Consider the following 23,920-nt stretch of genomic DNA (forward strand, 5'->3'; position numbering starts at 1 on the left):
CAGTTTCTTTGGTACCGTAAAGGAAAGTTGAATCATGTCAACACTCAGTTGCAATCCCACTTTTGTGGTGTGCATGTAATTTCAGCAAAGTTGTAGGCTATAGTTAATCTTCTGGAGACAATCCTTAAATTTCAGAACCTACATGTGTCTATTTATAGTTATGTAAAGGAAAAAAAAACACAAAAACGAACAAACAAAAAAACTACCTCCCAAACAAAGCTTAAATAAAAGCCTTGGTAGTTTTGTGGTCAAGAAATGTGCAGTTGTTCTTCACTGTGTTAATGTAACTTCAATTTTAGTGGTTTTTGTCAACAATTATCTGTGAATACCTTGAGGATCAGGGAAGATGTACCTTCACATTTACTACATCAGACACGAACTACTGGTGAATAGCTAGCTATCTGTCTTTTGTCTTGGAACCAGACCCAGATATCCTCTTAATATTTGGAGGAGCAGCTTTTAGTAAGGCAAAGCAAAAGCTTCCTGCTTAGTAAGGTCTAATAAGTTTAGAAGAAACAGCTGAAAAAACAAAAATCATATTTTGAAATGAGATATTTTGAAAGTCGCATTTTTTTTTAACATCTTGTCTATTTTCTTAGAATTGAGAATAGAGTAGATACCAAATTAGTTTGATTTTTGTGTGTGTGCGTGAATTTGGTGCAGTTACTGTGGTAGGTGGATAGGGCTAACATTGGCATCTAGAATAAAAGAAGTCTTGGCTTTGTGTGGCTAAGTTGGCCGTGAAACAAAGAACACATATCAGGCCAAATCCAGAATGACATGATTTCAAGGGATGTTAAGCAGTAAATAATATGAGTGGCTCCCAGTTAATCGAGAGTGTTAAAGCATTTGAAACTGAATCATCTGGTTGTCTTACGGTATCCTCTCTGCTGATGCTGAAGTTAGTTTCTTACTTCAATGAGAAGTTGAAAAAGCAGAAACCCGTTTTGTTAGTATACTGTCTGTAATAGCATCTTAACTCACAGTGACACTGATAATCAAATTCATAGACACTGTCACAGAGTTCCTCAGTGTATATGTGTTTTCCTTGTTTTTGTCGTGCTTTTGCTTATATCTTGTTTTGTTTGCTGTCTTGTTAGATTAATCATCTTTAAAACTGGATGAAATGATGCCATTTTTCAACTAATTTCAGCATATTTCATTGTAATCAGAGAATATGATCATGGTACATAAGTAGAAAATGTATTGCATAAATTTCTGTCCTCACAAAGAGCAGTGGTGTTGCTAAGGGTGCATGACCTGGGTGGCGCTACCATTTGAAGGCAGCAAAGGTTTGCCTTTTAATATCAGTAATGTTTTGAGATGCAAAACATTTGATTTTTGTAATCTTTGCTAGAAGAGAGTTTGCTAGAAACTTTTTTTCCTCTGTCAGTTGTTCAAAATGAGTGAAATAACTGATTTTTTGTGTATCACATTTTGTATATTCCAAAGCTTGAGGTACCCATAAGCTTTATAATGAGAAAATGCCTTTATAGATCTCAACAATTCCAAGTATCAGAATAAATAGTTTACCTTTTAATGTATTACCCAGAGAGGAAATTTATACATATATACAAGTATATATATGTTTAAACAAAAAATTTACTATATTTTAAGGTATTTTGTAAACTCTTGTACCTTCAATGTGTGCACATAACTCTGTATCTCTATAGCAAGAGATATATATACATGCATTACAGATAGGAGAATCTCTCTAAAAGTCCCAAGGGCTTAACTAGGGACTTAAATATTTCAACACATCTGGCTCATTTAGAGCTAATGCATTGAAGGGTGACTCATAATGACTAGACTGTCGGGAGTTCTGGAGGTTTGAGATACACCCGAAGGTAATCAAGCTTTGCATCTAGTTGCTCTTTCAAAGTTATTTTAGCTCTATATGTCATATGTAAGGGATGCACTTGAGAAAGTATATTGTGTGAAAAACGCTGGTTTGATGCACATTCCCGCCTTACTGAATTTTCTGTGTGATGGAAACTTAGAGGTTCAAGATGGAAAACAGAATGTCGTGTTGGGTGAATAGTAACCGCTGCTGTAATGGCTGCTGCGGCAGAACTACGGCACGACACGATGTGAATACATGACAAAAGATCCTCAAAGTAAACAATTTGATCTGTACACATACCAATGTATTATATTTAACGTGCCTATTTGTCTTATAGTTATGGACAAGTAAATCGTAATTTTTAATTACTTTGGGGGGGGGGGGAGGAGGTGGAGTTGGCAGTTGCCTTCAAAAAAGGTTCCTTTTTTTTGCATTCAGTCAAGCAGTTCCTACTCACCTGTGTAGGTGGGGCATAAACCTAGCTCTTTATCTCTAGGATTAGTTTGGGTTTTGCCTAATGAAGTAGGTGATAAACGTAAGCCCAAAGTGTTCCCTGCCCTCATAGGTCTGAGTTGTTGTTTTGAGGTCTTTCATTTCTGGTTCACAAAAAAAAAAATAAATCTGTGAATTTGAATCAGAAATTGTCAAGACAGCAATGTTCCTCTTTTCAATAGTAATTCAGTTACTGTTGTTTGTTTCCTTGGCATTCACTTCTCTACAAGTATGTCAAAATAGGGATTTATTGATATACTTCAAGCTACAGGTAGTCTGTTTCAGAACCTAACTCCTGCAATCAGGGCTTCTTTTCTAAATACATTTTTCCTTCTTTCAAGTTTCAGACGTAGGTGTTGAAGTAACCTGGCTGCTCTTTCATCTTCTTAATAGTTTTGTCAGAACAATATCTATAATTCATAGCAGAACTGAGGACAGGAGGAGTAGCAAACATCTGATGAGGAAAGGAATTACCAAGTGATAATATGCATAGCAGAATGTGACCTGCTTTTTTCTGCATAGACCTACATTTCAACTCCAATCCAGCATGATAAAGATGCCTGTTGAGCTGTCTTCGATATCTTGATGTCTTTCAAACTGTTGTCAAAACCTTTGTCTGAAAGCTAGCACTTGCTTTCTGTGTTCAGTCATCGGCAAATGATTTTTTTTAACCTTGTACTCTGACTCATTCTTTTGTAGAGAAAATTTATGAGCATGATTTACTGTAATATCTTAGGCTTGTTAAATATCCCTACTAGCAATGTTAGGCAGCAGGACTACATTTTTATTTTAAATGTTCATTTGAGACTGCACTGTGGTTTAAAATGCTTAGGATCATCAGAACGCTTTTCTCAAAATGACGAGGGAATTGTGAAATCTGTATATACTCCTGCCTCAACCCTTTGAATTCTTCCTAGGTATCATCTACCCCCATTAAGCACACACAGAATCAAGGTCTAGAATACATAAGCATTTAGGTATCCAAATATGTTCTATCTACCTTTTTATAACACTGTTTTAAATATGCAGTGGTTTTTCTAAGTGTTCTTTGAACACTTCTGGGGAGGAAAATATCAATCCTGAAAATACAGCATTCTGTTTTTTTTTTTTTTTTTTTTTAAGTTTCTTGGAAAAGGTGCATTTTGCCAGTTACAGTTGTATTTTAATTTAACCAGTAAAATGGTATCACATTTTCATTTTTATTTTTTTTTGGCACAGGGGCTAAAAGTGTAAATGTAGTACATCATCTTGGGATCAGATATTTATACTAAATATCATCATCAAACACCCAAAGTTCCGATTAACTTGCTATTGGAATTGAAATAGGTATATTTGTAGCATTAAAAATATTTCATTATCCATTTTGTTGCAGTGCTCCTCCTTCATAAAATATGTTGCTTCTATTGGGTGGGAATTCTTGTCAGCTACTTACAGAAAAATCTTGTGTATTTTTCAGTCTTCAGTTTTTCAATTTTTGTCTGTGACCCCGGGTATCAATTCCCTGTATTAATGGATGTTAATGTGCAGACCTTTGAGATCTACACTTATTCCATAAGCTGTTTATTTTTTTGATTTGAGCAAGGATAAATATTTAAGGGCATGATTAGATTTTAAAGGTCAATCAAGAAGAGGCATCCCTGATGTCTCTTCCATGCCTTTGCCTCTTCTGCTATAGAGTAACATAGCGTAGCTGTTCACGAGCTGAAGCTTTGGTCTCAATTATTCCCCCGCTCCCTGGAACAAGATACCTTGATGGCAAACTACTAGTTAAATGTCCTTTAAAAGCATCTTTTAAATGGGCCATTCTTAGGGAGGTAAGGATGGTTTTATCAAGTACAGTTCTTCATGCCTGGTACTTCATATATGTGAGAAGGCATCCATTCCTGGTTTCTACCATGGTCTACTCTACTGGGGCTCAGAAACCATGTGAACCACAGGACTCAAGTGGTTTTAATAATCACTTTTAGCTGTGGGAATTGCTTAGCACCATGAAATCATAGTCCTGTTGATAAGGATGCTGAAGGAGATTTTTTCAGTTTCTCACTATTCAAGAGGAAACTTGTTTGGCCTTCTGTTCTGTAGATGAGTACTGCTCTCTTGCAACTGTTTTTTTCTGACTGTGAAGCTGCAAATCAAACTCTTGAATATTAAAGCATCAAATTTGAAATAGAATAAATCATTTCCACTGTCTTTGCATCCCAATTCAGCAATGAGAATTCAGACAAATTTGTGAGTCTTAATCTTCCTTTGATAAATTCCTAATGACAGTCCCTTCATAAATAATATATTTCTAAATGTTTTTAATGTTTCTCCTTTATCAGCGTCCAATAGCTTCCTCAGAATAGAAGCTAGGCTTGCTGCTGATCTTTATTTTCTTTCATTTCTTTCTTATAAGAATCATGTCTAGCTCCTTGCAGTCCTCTAGCAAAAAACGCTTGTTAGTTAGCTGTCACAGATCTCAAAATGCTTTAATATTTCCCTTGCTCCTGTTCTCAAGCAACATAAACAAAGGGATTTTGACTAGCATCCTGAGTGGAGGAACTAATGGAATCATGCTCACTTAGAAGACCTTTTTGACTTATTTGAAAAGGCTTTTAATTTTTCGTGCAGACAGTTTGTGAGCTATTAAATAATACTAGATAATAATAATAGAGAGATCTGGAAGAATTGTGACCAAAGGTTGATTACTATGGCTGTTTGCATAATATAAAATAATGAAATGCTGGCTAGGTTTCAAAACTTAGTTTTGATTTTGTTCTGATCTTGCAAATGCATGAAAATCACTCTGCAGTACAAAATACAAATGAGTGTATATATTGTAATGAATGTCTTGTAATAAGTGAAATTGCCTCATGAGTATGCATCATCAATTCAGCCCTTTGGAGAGAAGCCCTACCAGCAGTTGAATTACCAGGGATCATAATTCTAGTAAAAAGTATTCCCTGTCACTCAGGCTTCCTGCTTCTTGAGACCCATACAGGAGGATACAGCATTAATCCTCAAATCAGCGGACTCCCAAGGCATTTATTATGTAGAACTCCATGTATCAGATGAAAATGGCAAAATAACCCCCTGCAGTTGGGAGAGAGGTAATGTTTGAAACAATCGGAGGAAAGACAATAAATCTGCGGTGCTTTGAGTTTGGCCTTTCTAATAGCAGTACACTCAGATGAAGTAGGGAGCAGCTGAAGGTTGCTATTTCTAACAGACTGAGTTTTGGACTACATAAAAATGATTTCATTTTTCATTTATTTAAAACCACTTTTTATTTTCTCAGAGCTTTTTTTTTTTTTTTTGTGACAGTAATTTTGTGCCTGAATAATGTCTTTCCTTTCTTCATATCTGAATTTCAGGATTACAATATGCAGTAGCTTTCCAAATCGTTGAACCTAAGCATAGCTTCAGAAGTTCACCATCCATTTTTTTTTCAAAATGGAAAAGCATTTGAATCATTATTCTTTTCGGTGCCACAGAAATATCAACTCGAATTTTAGATGCTGCCTGTGTCTGTGTTTATGCCAGATGGCTCTGGCTCAGTTGGCTAGGTTGCCATCGTACAGGAAATAGTTCTACTGTATTTCATATAGCTTTATTTACTGTCTCATTAGTTTTAACTTTTTCAGAATTTTTCCCTATTCAGAAGCCATTAGGGTTAGATTTCATGCTGTGTTAAAAATTTTCAATAACCATGCAGAGTCCTGTCACATTTAGAGAAGCAAAACAGCTATTTGAGAATGCCCCAAGTATGCTTAGTCTGTTATGTGTTTTTTTTTTTGGTGCTTGTGATCTTGGAGACAGCCTTTTTGTTCTGTTGCATTAGCTCATATTGATTTGCTTATTTAAAAATTATAACTGATGTAGTTGGCTAAAAATGTTGTATAGCAGACAGTGATTTGTAAGATATGCTAAATAAATGTGCATGCTAGAGGATGCTAGCTATGTGAGCTTTTTATTTATTATATCTGCAATTAGCTGTCTGTGTTGTGTATATTTATATGCTAGTGTTGACCTTTTTTATCCTATTGCATGTTCCACAAGTGCAGACACTCACTTTGACAGAGTGACACAACCATTTGTCTCTGAACAAAACCTGCAAAAGAACCTGGAATGATTTGTGGTACATGGGTTGATTATATGTCCTTCAGAAGCCTTCTGAAGCAAGCTGAATGGCCCCTCATTTATTGCTGTAAACAACAAAAGCCTATTGTGCTAACTGCTGCTAAGGTTTGAAGAGGATTTTTGCTCCAAGGCACGATTTGAAGTATACTCTATTTACCTGGGGGGTTGCTGGCAAAGGTTTTTCCATCACTGTTTAGTTCTTTTCCTGCAGTTATCTTGTCCATATTTCTTCTGCCTTTTATAGTAGCATCGCCAAAACATCCTGAGAAACGCTTTGCAAAATAAAAAGTAGGGTCTCGTATATCCAGGCCCTGTGGAAATGGTGAATTCCCAACAAGGTTTTCAAATTGTCAATTAGTGCTGCTTGCAGACATACTAATCTACTACGAATTTCAGAGGTACAATACCCAAGGCATGACTTCAGAGTACTTCAAAGAAAAATGGCTTTGTCAGTTGAAACTGTAGTATACTTATCTTGGAGATGAGCTGTAGAGTAGGATCCAGGGCCATGTGTTTTACAATGTCCCCAGTTTTCCAAATGGCTTAAGAATCAGCAGGGAAAGTAATTCCTCCCTCCTCGGAGCCACTGTTCTCTCTAAAAACTCAAATTTACTTGGTTCACTAACTTGTGAAGGAAAAATTTTGGGGAGCATGGGGAAGGGGAGGTAGTAAGAGAGGGGTGGTTATTTTCCTCCTTTTTCCCTTAAGCTTCTGGTAGTGTTCACAGATGTGGTTGGGTTCATCTGCATTTAGAAACTTCAGGCTCATTTTTTCATATCTAAGGAAAATGAAATCTTTGCGTGTGAACCTTATTGGGAGGGTTCTTGAATCTCAGCCTAGTAAATTGTTTTCCTCAATGAAAAGAGCTTAAATTCAGTAGCTGGGAAAGATACTAGTGAGTAAAGCCTAACAGCAGTACTATTTCAGTGATTTTTTTCTTTCCTGCTTGATGTGTTCAGAAACTACTGAATAGGGCTGAACTGTAGCAGCAACTGCTTATTTGTGGGAACAGTGTTTACTGTTGTGAGCATGTCTGACACAGATTTCTAGGTGTATTTCAGGAGACTTTGCATACTTAATCATCAAAATTGTGTAGGTGTAGTAACAGTCCTAAACTTTTAAAGTATATCCTTAAGAGTAGTAAGTTGTTTTAAATGTAACAGCTTAATTTATTGCATTTAAAGTAGGCTGAGTCTTCCACTCTGGAGTCTGGTGTTTAACTTTGATTTTTGTAACCTTGAGGATGTCTTATTTGTAGTTAAGGTGGAATCCCAGTCTTTTTGGAGACGTAATTGGAAGGCAGTGCAAGCTGGCTGTCAGGAAGGATTTTCAGCTACTTGGATGGCTTCTGCTGCCTGTGCTGCAGGCTCTATTTCTGAAGGAAAATAATTAAGCTGGAGATGCCATGAACATCTGCAGTTCTTGTTGCACTGATGTTTTTCCTAGCTATTTACATCAGGACCCGAAAGATTCAAGTTATCAGTTGAGTCAATATCTTCAAGCTATTCAGCACTGGACATGTCTCTCTGCACCTGTATACTTACTGAAGTACCTAGAACCTTTCATTTACACTAATATAAAAAGGATCATAATTATCTCATGATCTCTTAAAAAACAAACAAAGCGTATTTCAGACACAAAGTCTGTGATTCAGGAAACTAAATTCAGACAATAGGCTCTAATTGTTGGCCTTGCCTTCTAAATAAAGACAAAGACCTAGCAAAACTAAAGCAAGGAGTTAGAAAAAGGAGCAAGCTACCCAACAGTACTATGTGGTTTTGGTAGGTAATTACGCACACGTTTCATTCTTAGTTAATTACTTACATTTTCAGATATTGCAGAAAGAGCCAGCCTTTGGGGGGATTTGCATTTATTGTGGCTTTATCAAACTATTAATGACATTATTCTGGCAAACTCAATTTTCCTGCCAGAAAACACGAAACCCAGAGTTATCAGAAGTCACCGGTGAAACACTAGTTTTACTTGAACAATGCTGAATGTATATAACTGAAATTGAAAAGATATCTGTAGAAAACTGCAGGTGTGCCTATTTTTACATAAATTCTTATTCTAATATTATGGAATCTTTTTCAGGTCTGCTTTCTCATTTTCAAGCGTAGCCTGAAAACATCTGGCATCACTCCCTTAAATCCTCCTAATCTTCTGTTTGATTAAACACATCCCACTCTAGTTATGACCCATCAGAGAAGAAAAAGTAAACCATATTTCATACGCTTACTTCAGATGTCTCTCCAGCATTTTATATGTAAAAGGTTTTGGCTTGTATTCATATTAAAAGTAAAGACAGATGAACAAATAACTGTAGCATCTAATGAACTGGGTTTTTTGAAAAGCAATTTTTTAAAGAAAGTTACCAAACTAAAATCACTCCTTTCTGTAACATATTTTAATAAAGATAAATAAATAGAATCAACTATTTACATATATTGCTAATATCTCTCTTGCTACTTTTGCTTTAAAAATTTGAATTTCTTCCCTGGTAAAGAATCAGGTGTGGGGGGGGGGGGGTTAGGCTTTTTAAGATTTGATACTGCTTGGGAAGACCTCAATCCTGCTTGGTAATTGTATGTGATATTTATTAAAATACTTGCTGATAAACTAGCAGATGTTTGCAAGTGCAGGAACAGTAACTTTGCCCAAAGGCAGGTGGCAGTTCTTTGATTCAGGTGAAATAGCCAAGCAGCCTGCTGACTTGCTGTAGTCATCCTACAGCTGGGCTGCATTAAATGAAAGGCTGCCCCTCTTGAAGGTGACTGTCCATTTAAAGCTCATCTTACTGTAACATTTTATAATAGGTGAAGTTAGAAGTTTTTGGACTTGAGATTCAATTCTTTATCTCATTTTATAGATCTGAATCTCTCTTTTGGTGAAGCCAACTAACTCTAGTTGGAGAATTTCTTTTATTTTGCTTTAAAGAAATGTTTATGGGGCTTTGGATAAACCAGAACTCTCTTGAGTGCGTGATCTTATTTTATAGATATTTAAGACATACGAACTTGAAGATATTCTATCATGGCTTCAGGAGCTATGAGCCTGAACACAATTTTTTTTGCCTTCATATGAGATTAAGTATTAATTACAATGAAAAGCATTATCTGTATTTGCATGTGTTTTGGTAGGTAGGACGTATTGCAATAAAAATGAGTTACTGATTGTGGAAGTGAATTGTGTGATTAAAATAAAAACTGTTTGTAATGACTAGAATAAAGATTATGAACAACAAAGCTTTAAAAGTGGAAAGACTTTCCTATTTTAGTGGCTGTAGCTGAGTTCATTTACTGTGAAGATTATTATTTTTTCATTCCAAGAAGTGTTCCATACAGAATGTACCTTGTGCTTGTTTTTTAAGGTTTGTTTTTATTTTCAAATACCTTTTCATCCCCGGTTTAATTTGTTACAAGTCTGCAAACAATATTCTGCCATTTCAATGGTATAGAGAAAATGAGACCCCCCCAAATTTTTCTTTGCATTTAATGGTGGTAGACATTAAGTTGGCATAATTGTTTACTTCCTTAAATTCCCTAGCCAAATACTGTACTTCCCTCTGTGGGGCCAAATTTTGTTTTGCTATACAGAGTGAATCGTATACTACCAGTCGCAATGGAGTGAAAATTTTATCACTGTGTTATTAGAACCAGTGGAAGAAGTAGGGATCTGAATTTGATGCATGCTTCAAATATACACGTAGCAGCAGGACATTCAACTTGCAAATTGTTTTCTCGATATCTTATATTCCACATTAGCAAGTCCGTGGCAAGTATTATTACAGAGAACATCCAGCTTCTTGCTTCTCTGCTGTATGATACTTACCTTACAGTATACTAAGAAATCGTTACTACTTAATACCTGTTTATTTCATGTCTCAATAGCTCTGCAAAGTGTGGATTCCTTTTCTCATGTTGATATCCTGTTGATGACATCTTGTGCTCATCAGTCAGTTTTGAACAGAGGCTTTTAGTTATTCAGAGTTAGCACAGGATCTAGTACTGTGTAAAGCTGGCAAGCAAGTTTAGTAAACCAACAAAGCTGAAAGCAGCCATGTTTTTTGTTCAATATTAATGATAACAATATTGTGTTTAAAAAAATAAAACCACCAAAACTAATACCACAATTAAAAATTTGACTTGTATGCTTTCATAGAAAAAAGGTTTATTTTCTTCCCTCCTCTGTTTTTTTATCTGTAGATTTATTTAGTGTTCACTGCTGTTGCATCACAAATATTGGTCACATGTAGAGAGTAGTTTTAAGATCAGCAGTTAGCTTCTTGTGTATCACTCTTATTTTTGCTGTTTTTCCCCCCCTACTGGTTCAGTGAGCTGTAAGAGATCACTAAGGGTCTGTGTGGGTACTGTTGCCAGCCCAAATAAGGGACAGAAGCACAAACATAGAGCCATGAGGAACAGAACATACGGAGGAAAATGAGCTCAGTCTTATCCTAGAAACTTGTGCTGATGGAGGCCCAAGTTATTAGCAGAACTACAGTATAAATCTTGACAGCTGTGGTTCTGCTTAGCCTTTGCTACTTGTTTGCAACTTACCTTGCACTTGCATTTGTGTGATTGTTGAGCAAGTTTAGGGAATAGATTAGGCTGAAAATTAATTGTTTGAGGGTTTTCTATTATTTGGTTTTCAGGCTTTTTTCCTTTATTCAGTTCACGTAGGCACAAAATACAAGCTACCACAAAAGAGAGGACACAGGTTTATGGCAGCCGAGTTGCCCTCTGACATCCAAGCTAAAACTAGAGTGCAATTAAATGATTCAAGTGGTAACTTACAGGCATGTGCGTGTATAGAATTAAGATGATAACCCAGCATGAGTATGAGGTTTGATGCCATGTTGAATGCAATTTTCTGTAAATAATTTTTTCATACTTTATTTTACAGTTGCTGCTAACTTACAGAAGATAGTAGATGATCCAAAGGCCTTGAAAACATTGACTTTTAAGTTGGTAAGTTCCTAAGTAATGGGTAGTGCAGCAAATACAGCTTCAGAAACAGAAATATTCTCTTATTAAAGAACAGCCTGTTAATTCTTTTTCAAATAGTTGAAAATGCTATGCCAACCATTTAGCAAAAACTGAAAAACATTTTCTGGCCTTCTCTACATCAGCTGAAAAACATCACAGGAAACTACTCTTAAAGGTTTGAGCTTGTAATGCTTGAACAAAGCTTTCTATCTGTGACAGTATCTCTTCTGACTTCTGAGGGTGAAAGCATCTATATTTTTGTGCTGTTTCTCATTTTCTTCCATCTGTCCTAATATATTTTTAACTAGTTGGATGCTGTCATCCAATAAAGTTGTCAAAGATTATTAAGTACATGTGAATTTAATGAAACTTCTGTCTTTGATAGGGTGGAGAAGGGAGGTAAAGGTGTAGGGAGCATCCTTAGAGAACAGTTGCATTTGAATTTAGTTATTACTTAGAGAAACAGAACAGGGAGTGTGTCAACTTTTTGTGAGAAGTTCTCAAAATTTGTGAGCTGTGACTGACAGTCATGCCCATCAGCTGCAAAACAGAAGTCTGTAGAAAAGATTGTATCAAAAGTGCTCACAAGGCTGATTTTAATCTCTAGACCAGTTACAGCACTGATTTTTTTGTAAGACAGCCAATTAGATTTACACTGCAAAGTAATAATTTGCATTTTCCAGTTATCCAGAAACTCTTGCAAGGAATCGTGGAATATTTTATTTTCATTATGGACTTCTGAAGGTGATCTAGCTCAACTTTCTGCATAAAGCAGGTCCAGCTTTGAACTTGCATGAGGTTACTCATGGCCTTTCCCAGTGTAGTTTGAATATTGAAGGACAGAGATTCATCTGAGCAACCTGTTCTGGTATTTAGCCACTCTCATTGTGAGCAGTTTTTTCGCCAGTTTCTTAGTGGAATATACCATGCTTCAACCTGTTTCAACTGTCCTGTATCCTTTTATTGCACACCTTTAAGAAGAGCATGGCTTCATCTTCTCTCTATATATAACCTCCCTTGTAGTAGTTGAAGAGGGCAGAAAGATCTCCTTTTAGTCTTTTCTTCTTAAGGGTTTTCTGCTTTTCTGTAGATGTCATGCGCTCTTGCCAACTAATCTTGGTAGCTTCCCACTGGACTCTCTCCAGTACATCATGTCTGTCTGTACTGAGGAGCCCAATGTGGACACGGTACTTCAAGTGAAACCTCCAAAGCACCAAACAGAGGGAACAATCACCTCCTGCCTGTTGGCTACGCCTTTGCTAATACAGCCCTATACACAGCAGTCATCACTAAAATTATATGTTGCTGCCTTACCCTCAACACGTTGTCCACTGGTAACCCAGGTCCTTTCTACAAAGCTGGGGTACTTCACAAGCTGCCCGGTGTGTTCTGGCATAACTCTAGCTGTAAGGAGTTGCTTATGCACATAAAAATGCCATTGAGCAGCTGTGTGCACAACAGGAAGAGGAAGCAGATGTCACTTGTTCATCAGTTTATGAAGTAATTTCCTTACTGTGGAAATGTGGGCAGCCCTCAGTGAAAGGATTTAACCCTGACCCCAGTATTTTTGTCAAATGTCTTTAATAGTGGCAACCTAAGAAATAGTGTAATGGAAATGGTTTTTAGGTAGTCTAAAGGAAGCATGAAGGAAAGAAACAAACTATTTGCTACAGTATTCATGCAGTCTGGATTTTATCTTATTTTCAGCTATTTCGTTGAGTAGATAAGTAGACAGATGAGATGATTGAAATTACTATGTGTGTGAGAGAACCTAAAACCTACTTTAACACAGGACATTAGGGATATGGAGTCAAGTAGCTCCATAACTTTGCAGGGGGAAGGACATTCATTCACATCAGTTCTGAGGAATTTTGAAGTTTCAGTGAGAAACAGGTGAAAAACCCTGGGAAGAACTGCAGAAAGAGCTAAACTGGAGAAAACTCTACCTGTTAGGTTAAGTTCCCTCTACCTCTACTCGTAGTTCTGGTAGTCCTCTGCTAATGGACGCTTTATTCCAATCCCACTTCTTCCAACACCTGCCACCATTTCAGTTACATGAAGGTCACCCTTTCCACTGCTTTCTTCTTAGTTTTTCCCATCAACCTTCTTTCAGCTGAGCATCCACACTTGAAGTTAATCTTGCTTCCACCATATTTCATTACTGTTTGCCCCTCCAATCCTCTTTTTATCTTCTATGTATGTCACATTAAACTGACATGGTGCCTGGGCCTGTCCTGAGTTGCACTTTTTGCCCTGGACCGTGAGTCCTAATTTTGGTTGATTTTGATGTGCTCGTGATGGATATAATTTATATTAATAACTTTGCATTCCAAAGTCTTGTTTCAGAATTGATGTGCTGCATTTGTTTTTATTTCTTGGTAAAATCAAGTTGAAAAATTTACATACCTAAAACTATTGAATGATTAGCTATGTAACTACCAAACTCTTGACAATTAGCTTTCAGCGCCCCTTGCTGAGAGTGACTCAGACACATGTGAAAGACTAGACTGAATGCCTGTTAGATAAGTGAGTCTCCAGAATCACAGCTTTGTTTATAAAAGCAGTTGCTTCAGATGGGCTGTAAAGAGCCATTTTTAGAGTAAGTGACCTAGTTGGTGATAATGTATTAATTCAGGATTGTTCTTCCCTTGTCATTTTTTAAATATGGATTTGAGTAATTTTATCTAAGTCATTTGGACTCATTTTTCCTCTACGATCCAGTAAAATTACTAGAAAATACCCCTTTCTTTTTAGGAAGGGATTGGGGTACAGGACATGTAACTCTAATGGTTTTGTTTCTTTGCCCGTTACTATCTAAATATAGCTTAAAGGCTGATGCTTCTTTTTTTTTTTCCAGTCGATCTGTTCTTGCTGTCTAAACATCTGACTTCGGCTTTATTGTATAAGCAATGGAATCTCACCAGGACTGTTTAGATAAATAGATATACCAGAGGTGACATAGAAGTCTGTGTTGTTTCTAATTCACATACTTAAATTAGAGGCTTGAGATTCTGAAATTTAATATCCCATAGTATCCAGTTACTGTTTTTATATGTTGAAAATAAAGCAACTTGAAAACTTATGTTGGGATATTTCTTTGTTTTAGCTTGATGTATTGCTTAAATGCTGGGGTGCAGTCAATGTCACAAGGTGTTTCAGATTCCAGTGATTGAATGGTGTTATATTCGTAGGCCTTATCGCAGTCAGAATTAATAGACAGTCCTAAATCAATGCCTTTGTCCCTCCTAAAGGTAAGTTCCACTGGCTAGGTAACAGTTCCTGAGGTTAATTTTTAACCTAAGTCTCTTGCTGATAGTTTTAACCAGCTCCCTGGGAAAAGAACGTAACCACAAGAAGTATCTAATTTATTCTTACTCTTGATTAATTTAATGTATGTTCAATTTCTACCTGCTCTTATATTGTGTAGAGTGGTAGCTAAATAAATTGTTGTCTAGGAGAATTGTCATTTGTTTTTCTTCACCTCTTAGCAAGGTTTCACTGAATCTGGGAGCACTTATATATGGTTTGATTAAAACACATTTTCTTGGTAAATATTTCATGGGGATTCAAAGTCTAAATCTAGGTAATCCTATATCCATTTGGAGGATTCAGTTGAAAAGTGTTCTTTAGTATAGGATTAGTTACTATTTGTGGACAAGGAATCTGGTTAGTATCTCAGTGCTTGCAGATTGCTTTTGCTGGTGTTTTGCTGGTATATTATTTCTATTCAAACAGCAAGTATTTTCATTTGGGAAACAAGAAGTTATGTCTTAAGCATTTCTGTCTTTAGTGAACTTATTTATTATTTTGGGAATAATTAAGGTGAGGTGTCTGAATGAACCTGTCTTTAAGGTTTTGTCTCCTTGTGTATTTAAGTGCATCTTTGATCTTACAATGGTGATGTTCTACAAAACATGCATAATATTAAACCTCCTTCACTTGTCTTGGCTAACGCAGAATTATGACTTCCCTGCAGGATCCAGCTGTCCACACTTTTGGAAGGAGGCTGTTTTAATACACAAGTATTATTTCTTGAGGAAACACAAAACTATTATGCATCATAATTAACATTTTATCTGAGGATTTTTCTTATGAAAAAAGGGAGAAAATATCATTAATGAAAGAAAGCATTCACTCCCTTAACAGTGAATTGCAAATAGTAAGAGCTCTTCTTGTATGCTGCAGTTTGCATATAGCTTTACTATGCTAAACACAAACTATAAGGTAGTAGGTTTCCAGTGCATTAAATATTAGGCAGTACTGACTGATCAGGAAGGCATTTAAAAATCTGTATGCATCGAGATAAGTTGCTTAGCATGTCTTTCAGGAAATTGATAGTTAGCTAGGGTGTAGAATGATGTAAATAATACTCTTTTTATCATGACATTTTACATGCAAAATGCAAACTCCATTTATTTAGTAAATTCCCAGTTCAAAAAAAACAATGAGACTTCCTAATAACCAGTGATCGTGATCTCGGACTTTTAGCATGCTACTTCAGTGGAATAAGGCCTTTTAAATACTGCCTGAAAGGAGAACTTGTGTGTGTGATGAAAGTAAATTTGAAGGAGTAGCTTGATGTAATGTTTTCACAAGTACCAATAAAGTTTATTTTTGGTTGTGAAAACTCAATGTATAATGTCATTTGGTGTACATTGTATGTGTGATCTGAAAGGTTCTGGCAGTTTGGAGGGGATATACTAGTAAGTCTGAAGGCACTTTTTGAAGTAATTTACCATTACACACTTCACCCAATTTTATTATTACTTTGAATTATCTGCTCCATAGCTGTAGAATGCATTTAAAAAAAACGAAAAAAAAAACTTATTAAAAATAGTCAATTATGTGCTACAGAAGCTGATTTTTTACTTAAAAATCAAAATATTAAAATACCTTGCCTATGTAATATATTTTTTTAAGCAGACCTAAATCAACTGTTCAGTCTGAAGCAAGATGGTTTTTATATTCTTCATGTTATTTGTGAAAAATGAACTGATTATTTGTGCCAGTTTGTTCATTAACAGACATTAGTAAAGATTCTGAACCATACAATTTGAAGTGCTAGATGGTATAGTCAGAAAGGGGATGTTCTTCTGCAACTATTTATGTATACTTCTCATAGGCTGCTTCAGTTTCTTGTTTAAAAATTCATTGGGTTGGTATTCCAAACAGACTTTGTAGCTGGACTCAGGAGTCTTTTTTTTCAGACATTGGGTGTCTACAGCACAACAGTAAAAGGTGGATTCTGTATATGTAGGTTATTTGGTCTTCACAAGTGAAAATGACACTCAGATGAAAAAACAAGTTCAGCTCACATTTGGGAAGTTTGGGTTAAAGAATTTTGGTCTTTAAGTGACCTTTTGGGATAGCTGCAGAGAGCATTTTGTTTCTCTGTGTTCATTTCCCAGTCTTTCATGTTTGTTTTTTTTTTTGTTTGTTTGGTTGGTTTTTTAATATTGATTCAAAGATTGTGCTAAAATGAAGGATGCAGTTGACTGATGCTGACAGAAAATAGACCAAGTAATGTGAAAGCTTTTCTTCAAGTAAGCTGTTTGCTGACTAGGCAATACAGGGAAAATTTATAGCCTGATTGTCAAACACTCCTTTTTAACCTGGTGTCCTAAACATTTCTGTTTTTACTTGCAGGCCTCTGGCTGTGATGGCACTGAGATTCCTGATGAAGTGAAACTGATTGGGTTTGCTCAGTTAAGTGTCAGCTGATGTCTGTCTCATGACCCCAAGCCGAATTGTGAGATTACGAAGAGGCCAGCTTAGATACAAAGGAAAATTAATGCACCACATACTGAGTTCTGCTTCATTCTCTAGCAATTCACAAAGTCAGAACAAGCAAAGCCCACAGCTACACCGCTGCTGCTAATGTTCAAAATGCTACTAAATGTCTTAGCAGTTGATTTGGATTTCCCCCAAGTGAAAAGCCTGTGGAAATGCACTCAGGTGGCTGTATTCATTGGTTACAAAAGGAATTTTCTATCAAGCTTCTTTCATAAACTTTTGAGTGATACTATTTTCTTCTTGTACTTGTGGTTGATAATACTGCCTCTGTTCTGTTATACTTAGAAGTTAGCATAAATATAAAAGTTGAGAATTACTAGCTGACCTTGAATTCTAGTTTTAAAACTGTGAATTTTATTTTTCATATATTTATGCTTTACACATCCTAGTAATAAGAAAATTATTTGACTTGGTTACATGTTATTTACAGTTAATCTCCTATTATTTAAAAAAATAATAATTCAGGTGTATCTTTGAACTTCTAGGGTGTTTTTTTTTTTAAATCAATTAATTAGGCATTAGCAAGCATTTGTTAGTTGTGTCTAAAAACCAGTCCACAAACTGATTGTCAAGGATGTGGGAGGTGCCTTGAAGACATTAATGTTTTAAGAATGTGCCTGAGGCTGCTTCAATTTAGAATAATCTCCATTTTCTGTAAGTACCATACGTATGGTACTATATAATAGTAATCTGAGCAAGGAGGGATTATGCAGTAGCAAAGGTGTTAGTGTCTTTTGACTATGCTTTATTGGGGAGTCTATGAGCTAGAACTACTTTAAACTGTTGTTGTTGAGGTAGACTGCTTACTGTGTCCATCTCTGATTTGACATATCCTTAATGATAGAAACTGGTTTCATACAGGTGATAAAAACTTGAAGAACAGATTTCTGAAGCTTTACTTGAAATTCTGCAAAATACCAAGGTGGAGTAAAAATAATAGGGCTTTGTGCAATGGTCCAGTAAAACTCTTAGAAAGAAAACACTTCTGACCCAAGTAGTCTTATGCTTAACCTGTGGCATAGATGTTATGGAGCTAGTGAACCTTAGAAAGATTATCAAATATGGAGACATATTCCTCGGACGTTACAATTTAAACTACTTCCTAGCTAATCCTAGATAAACGGCAGCTCTTAAATGTACTGAAAATGGCAAATATATATTATTAAGAGAAGTTATTTATAATGCCTTGTCATAATCGTTGAGGTGTTCTAGAGCCATTTGCGTATGACTCAGTGTAATTCCATTCCATCCTCTTGTTTACATGATGATTACTCCAAGATGACTGCAAAGGTAAAAAAAATAAAAAATAAAAATAGAAGTGTATTGCACAAACAGATTTGCATTTTGAATTTCTGTGCTCTGTGTACATTTCAATTGCTGTGTGGTGGGGTGATGTTATAACTCTGCTGCCTTTATTTAGTTGATGATGAGTGGCACCTGTGCAAGGGACATGGCTCCCTGTGTTGTGGAGAAGAAAGAGAGAAAACACCATTTTCCTGCTCACAGTGCTTTGCAGAAGCCATTTTTAAGACTTTGAACTGCTGAGGTGTTCATACTTCAAGAAATTATTCTGGAGCAGGACTTTTATTCTTGTGGGAAGCCGGTGTGTCTGAGGAGGAGGCCTCAGGGTGGGGCTAGGGCTGTGACCTGCTGCTTCTGGCCCAGGTGTGGGCTGATGGCTGCAGCTGGGACTTGCTGGGGCAATTAAGGCCCTCCCCAGGTGACTGGTGCCCTCAGGACCAGTTGCGTAGAAAGCCCCGTGCCTGGGTGAAGGCTTTGGTAGTGCGGGGCTGCAGTGGCCAGGGGCTGGGTCTTGTGGTGTGGTGGGTGGAAGGGCCCTGTGCTCCAGTGGGGCTAGGCCTGGCCTGCATCCAGCTGAAGAGAACCAGCAAAAATGGTAAGTGTGCCCTCCAGTGACAAAAATTGTGTGTCTTTCCTTGGCTTTGAGGTACTTCGCAGGAGCTAATGTGACATTATTGATGATCTGCTCAGTATCGCTTACATATCAGCGGTACCTCGCCTCAGCACCCTGTAACAGGCTGTTGATCCTTGCCAAACTTTGGCTGATGCTTTCTCTGGGATGGCCCCTGCACGCTTTGCTGCTGGCTGCCCTGAGCCCAGCTGCTGGAGAAGCTGGGACAGGGGACTTGTGGCTGCCACCAGTGGCAGCGGGGACAAAGGCCACGCTGTGAGGCAGGTGCCAGAGCAGGGCCTTGTGCCTCTGCCATGGTTGTGGAGGCTGAGGACTGAGGGCAGCGTGCCTGTGAGCTGGGGGAAGGCTGCAATTTAGCACAGCTAATTATTCATGATCAACCTTTGTATTGAAATGAGAGTAAATCAGAAAGTACCTTAAATGTGTGTCTTCCAGTGAAAAGAGTTAATTACCTGCACTGATGAGATCGGTTGGTGACTGTGCAGGACCAGAAGGAGTTATGTTCAGGGCATTACTGTTTGACTATTTTTTGTTACATACATTAATGCCTGCTTCTTAAAATGTGCCAGCATTGACTAATCCATCTTCAAAGTAGTTAGCTTCCTTTTTCAGGCAAACGAATGTTCAGGGCAGCTTGTTGTTTTCACAGGTCTATAAAAGAAGTCAGAATATGTTAAATGATGAGAATTGTGTGCCACTCACTAGCCGTCTCCCCTAAAACAGGGAAAAGGGTGTTGGAGTATGAGTAGCAACTGTCAAAAGTGCTTACCTGACATGCTGGTTGGGACTGCAGGAGGTATCTAAATAAAAAGGAATGTAAATACTTTAATTGAAGTATTCACCAGCATTGTAACAAGATAAAACTACAGTTGTTACACACTTGCAGTCTGAAGCAGAAACATGCAAATGCTTCACTGAGCTTCCTTGGCTCAGTGAGACAGCAAATTCATGCGGCAAACTTGTGCAGCAGTGCTTTTTATCACAGCTGTGTTGGGGCTGTTTGTTAAATTCTTTTTTTTTTTTTTTGCGGCTACTAAAGTATTGTTAAGAAATACAGCGTAAGCAAAATGAGTTCAGAACAAAACTGGCCTGAGGGAAAAGGAAGTTTAAGATTTAAAGCCTGTTAAAATGACGTTCATGAATTAGTTTCTGCCCCCAAACATATACGGATGAAAAAAGGTGAAAATAAACAGTAGGTTGCAATAGAAAGTAGCGTACAAGTGATGACAGAAATAGACACCAAATCTAATAGGAATTAGCTTCCTGAATACTATATCCACATAGTCTGAATATCAAGAGAAAGGAGAAAACCAGCAACTATTCGCTTGTTCATGTTTACATGAAGGAGATGGATACAGTTCTCATTTGTGACATGACACGTACTGCTCTGAAGCAGTTGTGGTGCACATCTTACAAAGGTGTTGCTGAACAAACGTTGGGCCTGCCGCTGCCTGCAGCACCTTCCTGTGTTTAGAGGAAGAGGTCTCTAATTTTAAACGAGATGAAGCTGGAACAGATGAGCTACCATTTAGCTGTCTCTGAGGCCAGGAAAATTGGGCTCAATGAAGTGTTTCAAAAATTTCTATAGGGATGGTTACAAGCCACTGCTTGCAGGCTCTGTGGGCTGATGTCTGTACATGGAGCCAGGCCTGCTAGTGCACTGCTTTAGCGCGATGAAAGTAGCAGTGTGTTGTGGACTGAGCTGGAAGTCAATAGATGAAGGGAAATACAGTTCTGTAGTTTTATTTTCAGAGTGTTAAAAAAAGAAGAATATAAACATACAACTTAGCACAAAAATGTGTTTGGGGAATAACTGGTTTGTGCTTGCATAAAGGCTTGGGGGAGGAGGGACATTTCTAGCCTTTTCTCTCCTGGGATTCCAGTGTGGGCTTTGGGCCAGGAAAGCTACCTCCCACTCCTGGCAATGTGCACTTTTCAGGCAAAGAAAACAGGAACACGTCTTTTTTTTCCTATGGTAAGTGCTGACCTCAGATACTCTCACCACACATACAGAGAGTTGTATGCAAGCGGTAATGCAGCTAGCAAGTTGTGATAGTAATTTTGGCTTTCTAAAAGTATTAGAAATGTGTTACTATTATTTCCTCTACAGACCTCCCTGCCCCAGAGCGTACTTCTGCATTATGATTGAGATTAGAGGTGGAAAGAGGTAAATAAGCCAGGAAACACCACTGAATTTTCTCCCACGTCCTCTTCTGAGATGAAGATGAGTGTATTTCAGATGGCTTAGTCTAACTTAAGCTTTCCAACTCAGGGGTTTCCAGAGCAGCCCTGTAAAATTTGATCACGGGGCATCCCTTCAGAATGTTTTCAACCTCCACTCTTTTCCTATGAGAGTGAATGCTGTTTGCAGCTTGTAAATGATGTGCCTCCCCCTCATGCTTTTCTTAATCAGAGATTTATTTTCCTTTTTCACCACCTACCTCTGCATAATGATGTTGGATGGTGAGATTGGCCTGTGCCTGAAATCAGTTAACTATGATGAGGAATCTGACGCAGACCTAAAACACTGCTAATTGAGTACATGGAAAATGCTGATTTTATTTAGCTGGGAGCAGAGAATGTTACCCCCACCCAGTGTTTTTCAAAGCAGCAGAAAATATGAGACCTTGCTTATAACCAATAACAGTTGATGTATTTTTTCTCTAAATTGCTTGCAATATAACTTTATTTAGTCAATTGCTGTGTGTTCACTGCATCAAGTGGGCAGCCTTTCCACCCTCTTGCCATGTACTCATGCATGTACATGCACTAAGAATGCTAATTACTTTCAAATGAGAAGTTGGAAAAGCAGCAGGAGTCTCCATCTTCAAGTTCCCTGTTCATGTGCTGTATTAATGAGCTGGTAGAGCAACTGGACTTACTCAAACCAAACAAAAACCTCCAGCAAAGTCTGTTTTACTTGTGTTTTATTACACAATGGTCCAACTGATTAAATATCCAGGCACATTGGTTGAGCATCATGACATTTTGTTTATCCATTTTCTCACTATGAATAAGCCCAACATTATAACACACATTAAAATGTGATTTTATAGCTGTTTTATGATTGTTAGGTTGTTGTTTGTCAAGCTGCTTGCATAGTTATTGTAATCTGAGATGTTGAACCAAACTTGGTAGTTGTGAAGTTGTTTGCTTTTAATGATGTCCAGAATACGGGCAATGATGGATCAATGAGCAATTACAGGGACTTAGAATGTACAGTAAGAAGGAGAAATATTTAATTTTCACTGCATAAACCAATAGGGAGGCAATCTTGTCCTTCTCAGGACATGAATATTTTGCTATCTAATCTTCAAATGTGAAAGCTATGCTTGTTTATTGTCTCAGTAGGGTGTAGAAAATCACTAATGCAACTGGATCTGTTTTTGTAGAGGAACAGCAATGAAAAATTGAATTGGAATAGATGGAAAATACAGTTCTTTCCTTTCTGTTTCCCCCCTTAGGTACAAATTTTATGAATTAATGAGAAACAGCTATTTTTCTAATATAGATTTTTTTTTTTTTTTTTTTATGTCTGGAAAGAACATAGATGGTTATTTGGTTCTCTTTCATCCATGTAATAATGAGATTCATTAGGGGAAGGTGCTGCTAATGCATAGGACTGCTGGGGTTCTTAAGATTTACTTTGAACAAAAGGCTTTTCTAGTTTTGTCATGTTTACTGTGCATCTGCAGATCCTGTAAATCTGGCTTTGTTCTTAGAGGATAATTGACATGGCATCTCAATGTAAGGGAATTTCAGGTTGTGTTGTAACACAGCTGCCTCTTCACTTACAGGTAGCACATGTGGCTCTCATCAAAAGGCAATTATAAGTAATGAGCCAGAAGGACAAGCGTGTGTACAGTGACTTTGAAGAGGTGAACTCTATGTTTCTGTATGACCTGAGTAGCACAAAAACAGCAAAAAGATTATATTTCCCAGTTGCAAAGCTTTTTGGTGTTCTGGAAAATAGGCTGCAGTGCTAAATCAGAATGCATCTTTAAGGGAGAGGTCTGCAGTTCTGCCTGTGTCTGTGTTTTCGAACCTGGGGAACTGCATTTCTGAAGCATTCTGGCGTGGAAAAAAGTAATAAAGGGAGAGCTGGAGCTGACGTACTTTGATGTTAGAGCTTGTACCTGTGCTGTTTCATCATGTAAAGGGCAAGGAAAATTTTTGAAGACTGTACCCAGAAAAACTCCTTAGGTCTCTAACAGTTGCTATTTTCTCCAATACATCAAAGACCTTTGAGAGCCCTGAGCACACCAGTGTTATTTGTAACCTTAACCTGTTGGTATTTGTGATATTAAGCCTGGGGAGAGTTTGCTAGTTTTGTTTTGTTCTGGCAAATGAGTCTTTTGATAATGCCCTCTGTCACGCTTGTGCTCTGTTACTGACCAGCAGAGAAGAAAATGCTAGGTTAAATAAGGAAGCTTGGAGAGTTATTTATTTATTTATTTATTGGTTGTGCTTTTTGTGAAATGTTCACATTGAGGAAAAGCACAACAGGTACATGGTTAAGATTGTTAAACCTGGAACAATTCCCAGCAGCTCAGAGAATTGGCTATGGATCCTGTTGAATACAATATTGTGTTTTTCTTGTTACAACATCTCTGATTAAAACAAACTTTGACTCAGCTGGAGCAGTTACTCTATATTATAAGAAATAGGAAGAGGGTGGAGAAAAACATCTTAAATTAGAACAGATAATCCAGAGGGAAGGACCATTATTGAAATCTTGGCCCCATGAATTAA

The 23,920-nt window shown here is 37.3% G+C and overlaps 1 protein-coding gene across 1 annotated transcript in view; it reads left to right on the forward strand.

Annotated features, from left to right (window-relative positions):
* Positions 1–18,566, forward strand: part of STK39 (serine/threonine kinase 39) — a 90,221-nt gene extending 71,655 nt beyond the window's left edge. The window contains 2 exon segments of the mRNA XM_035570915.2: positions 11,360–11,424; positions 17,089–18,566. Coding sequence (XP_035426808.2) covers positions 11,360–11,424; positions 17,089–17,163 — 140 coding nt within the window. The 3' untranslated portion in view covers positions 17,164–18,566.
* Positions 18,567–23,920: the final 5,354 nt, after the last annotated feature.

Source organism: Cygnus atratus, chromosome 6 (genome assembly GCF_013377495.2).
Source record: "Cygnus atratus isolate AKBS03 ecotype Queensland, Australia chromosome 6, CAtr_DNAZoo_HiC_assembly, whole genome shotgun sequence".
NCBI lineage: Eukaryota > Metazoa > Chordata > Aves > Anseriformes > Anatidae > Cygnus > Cygnus atratus.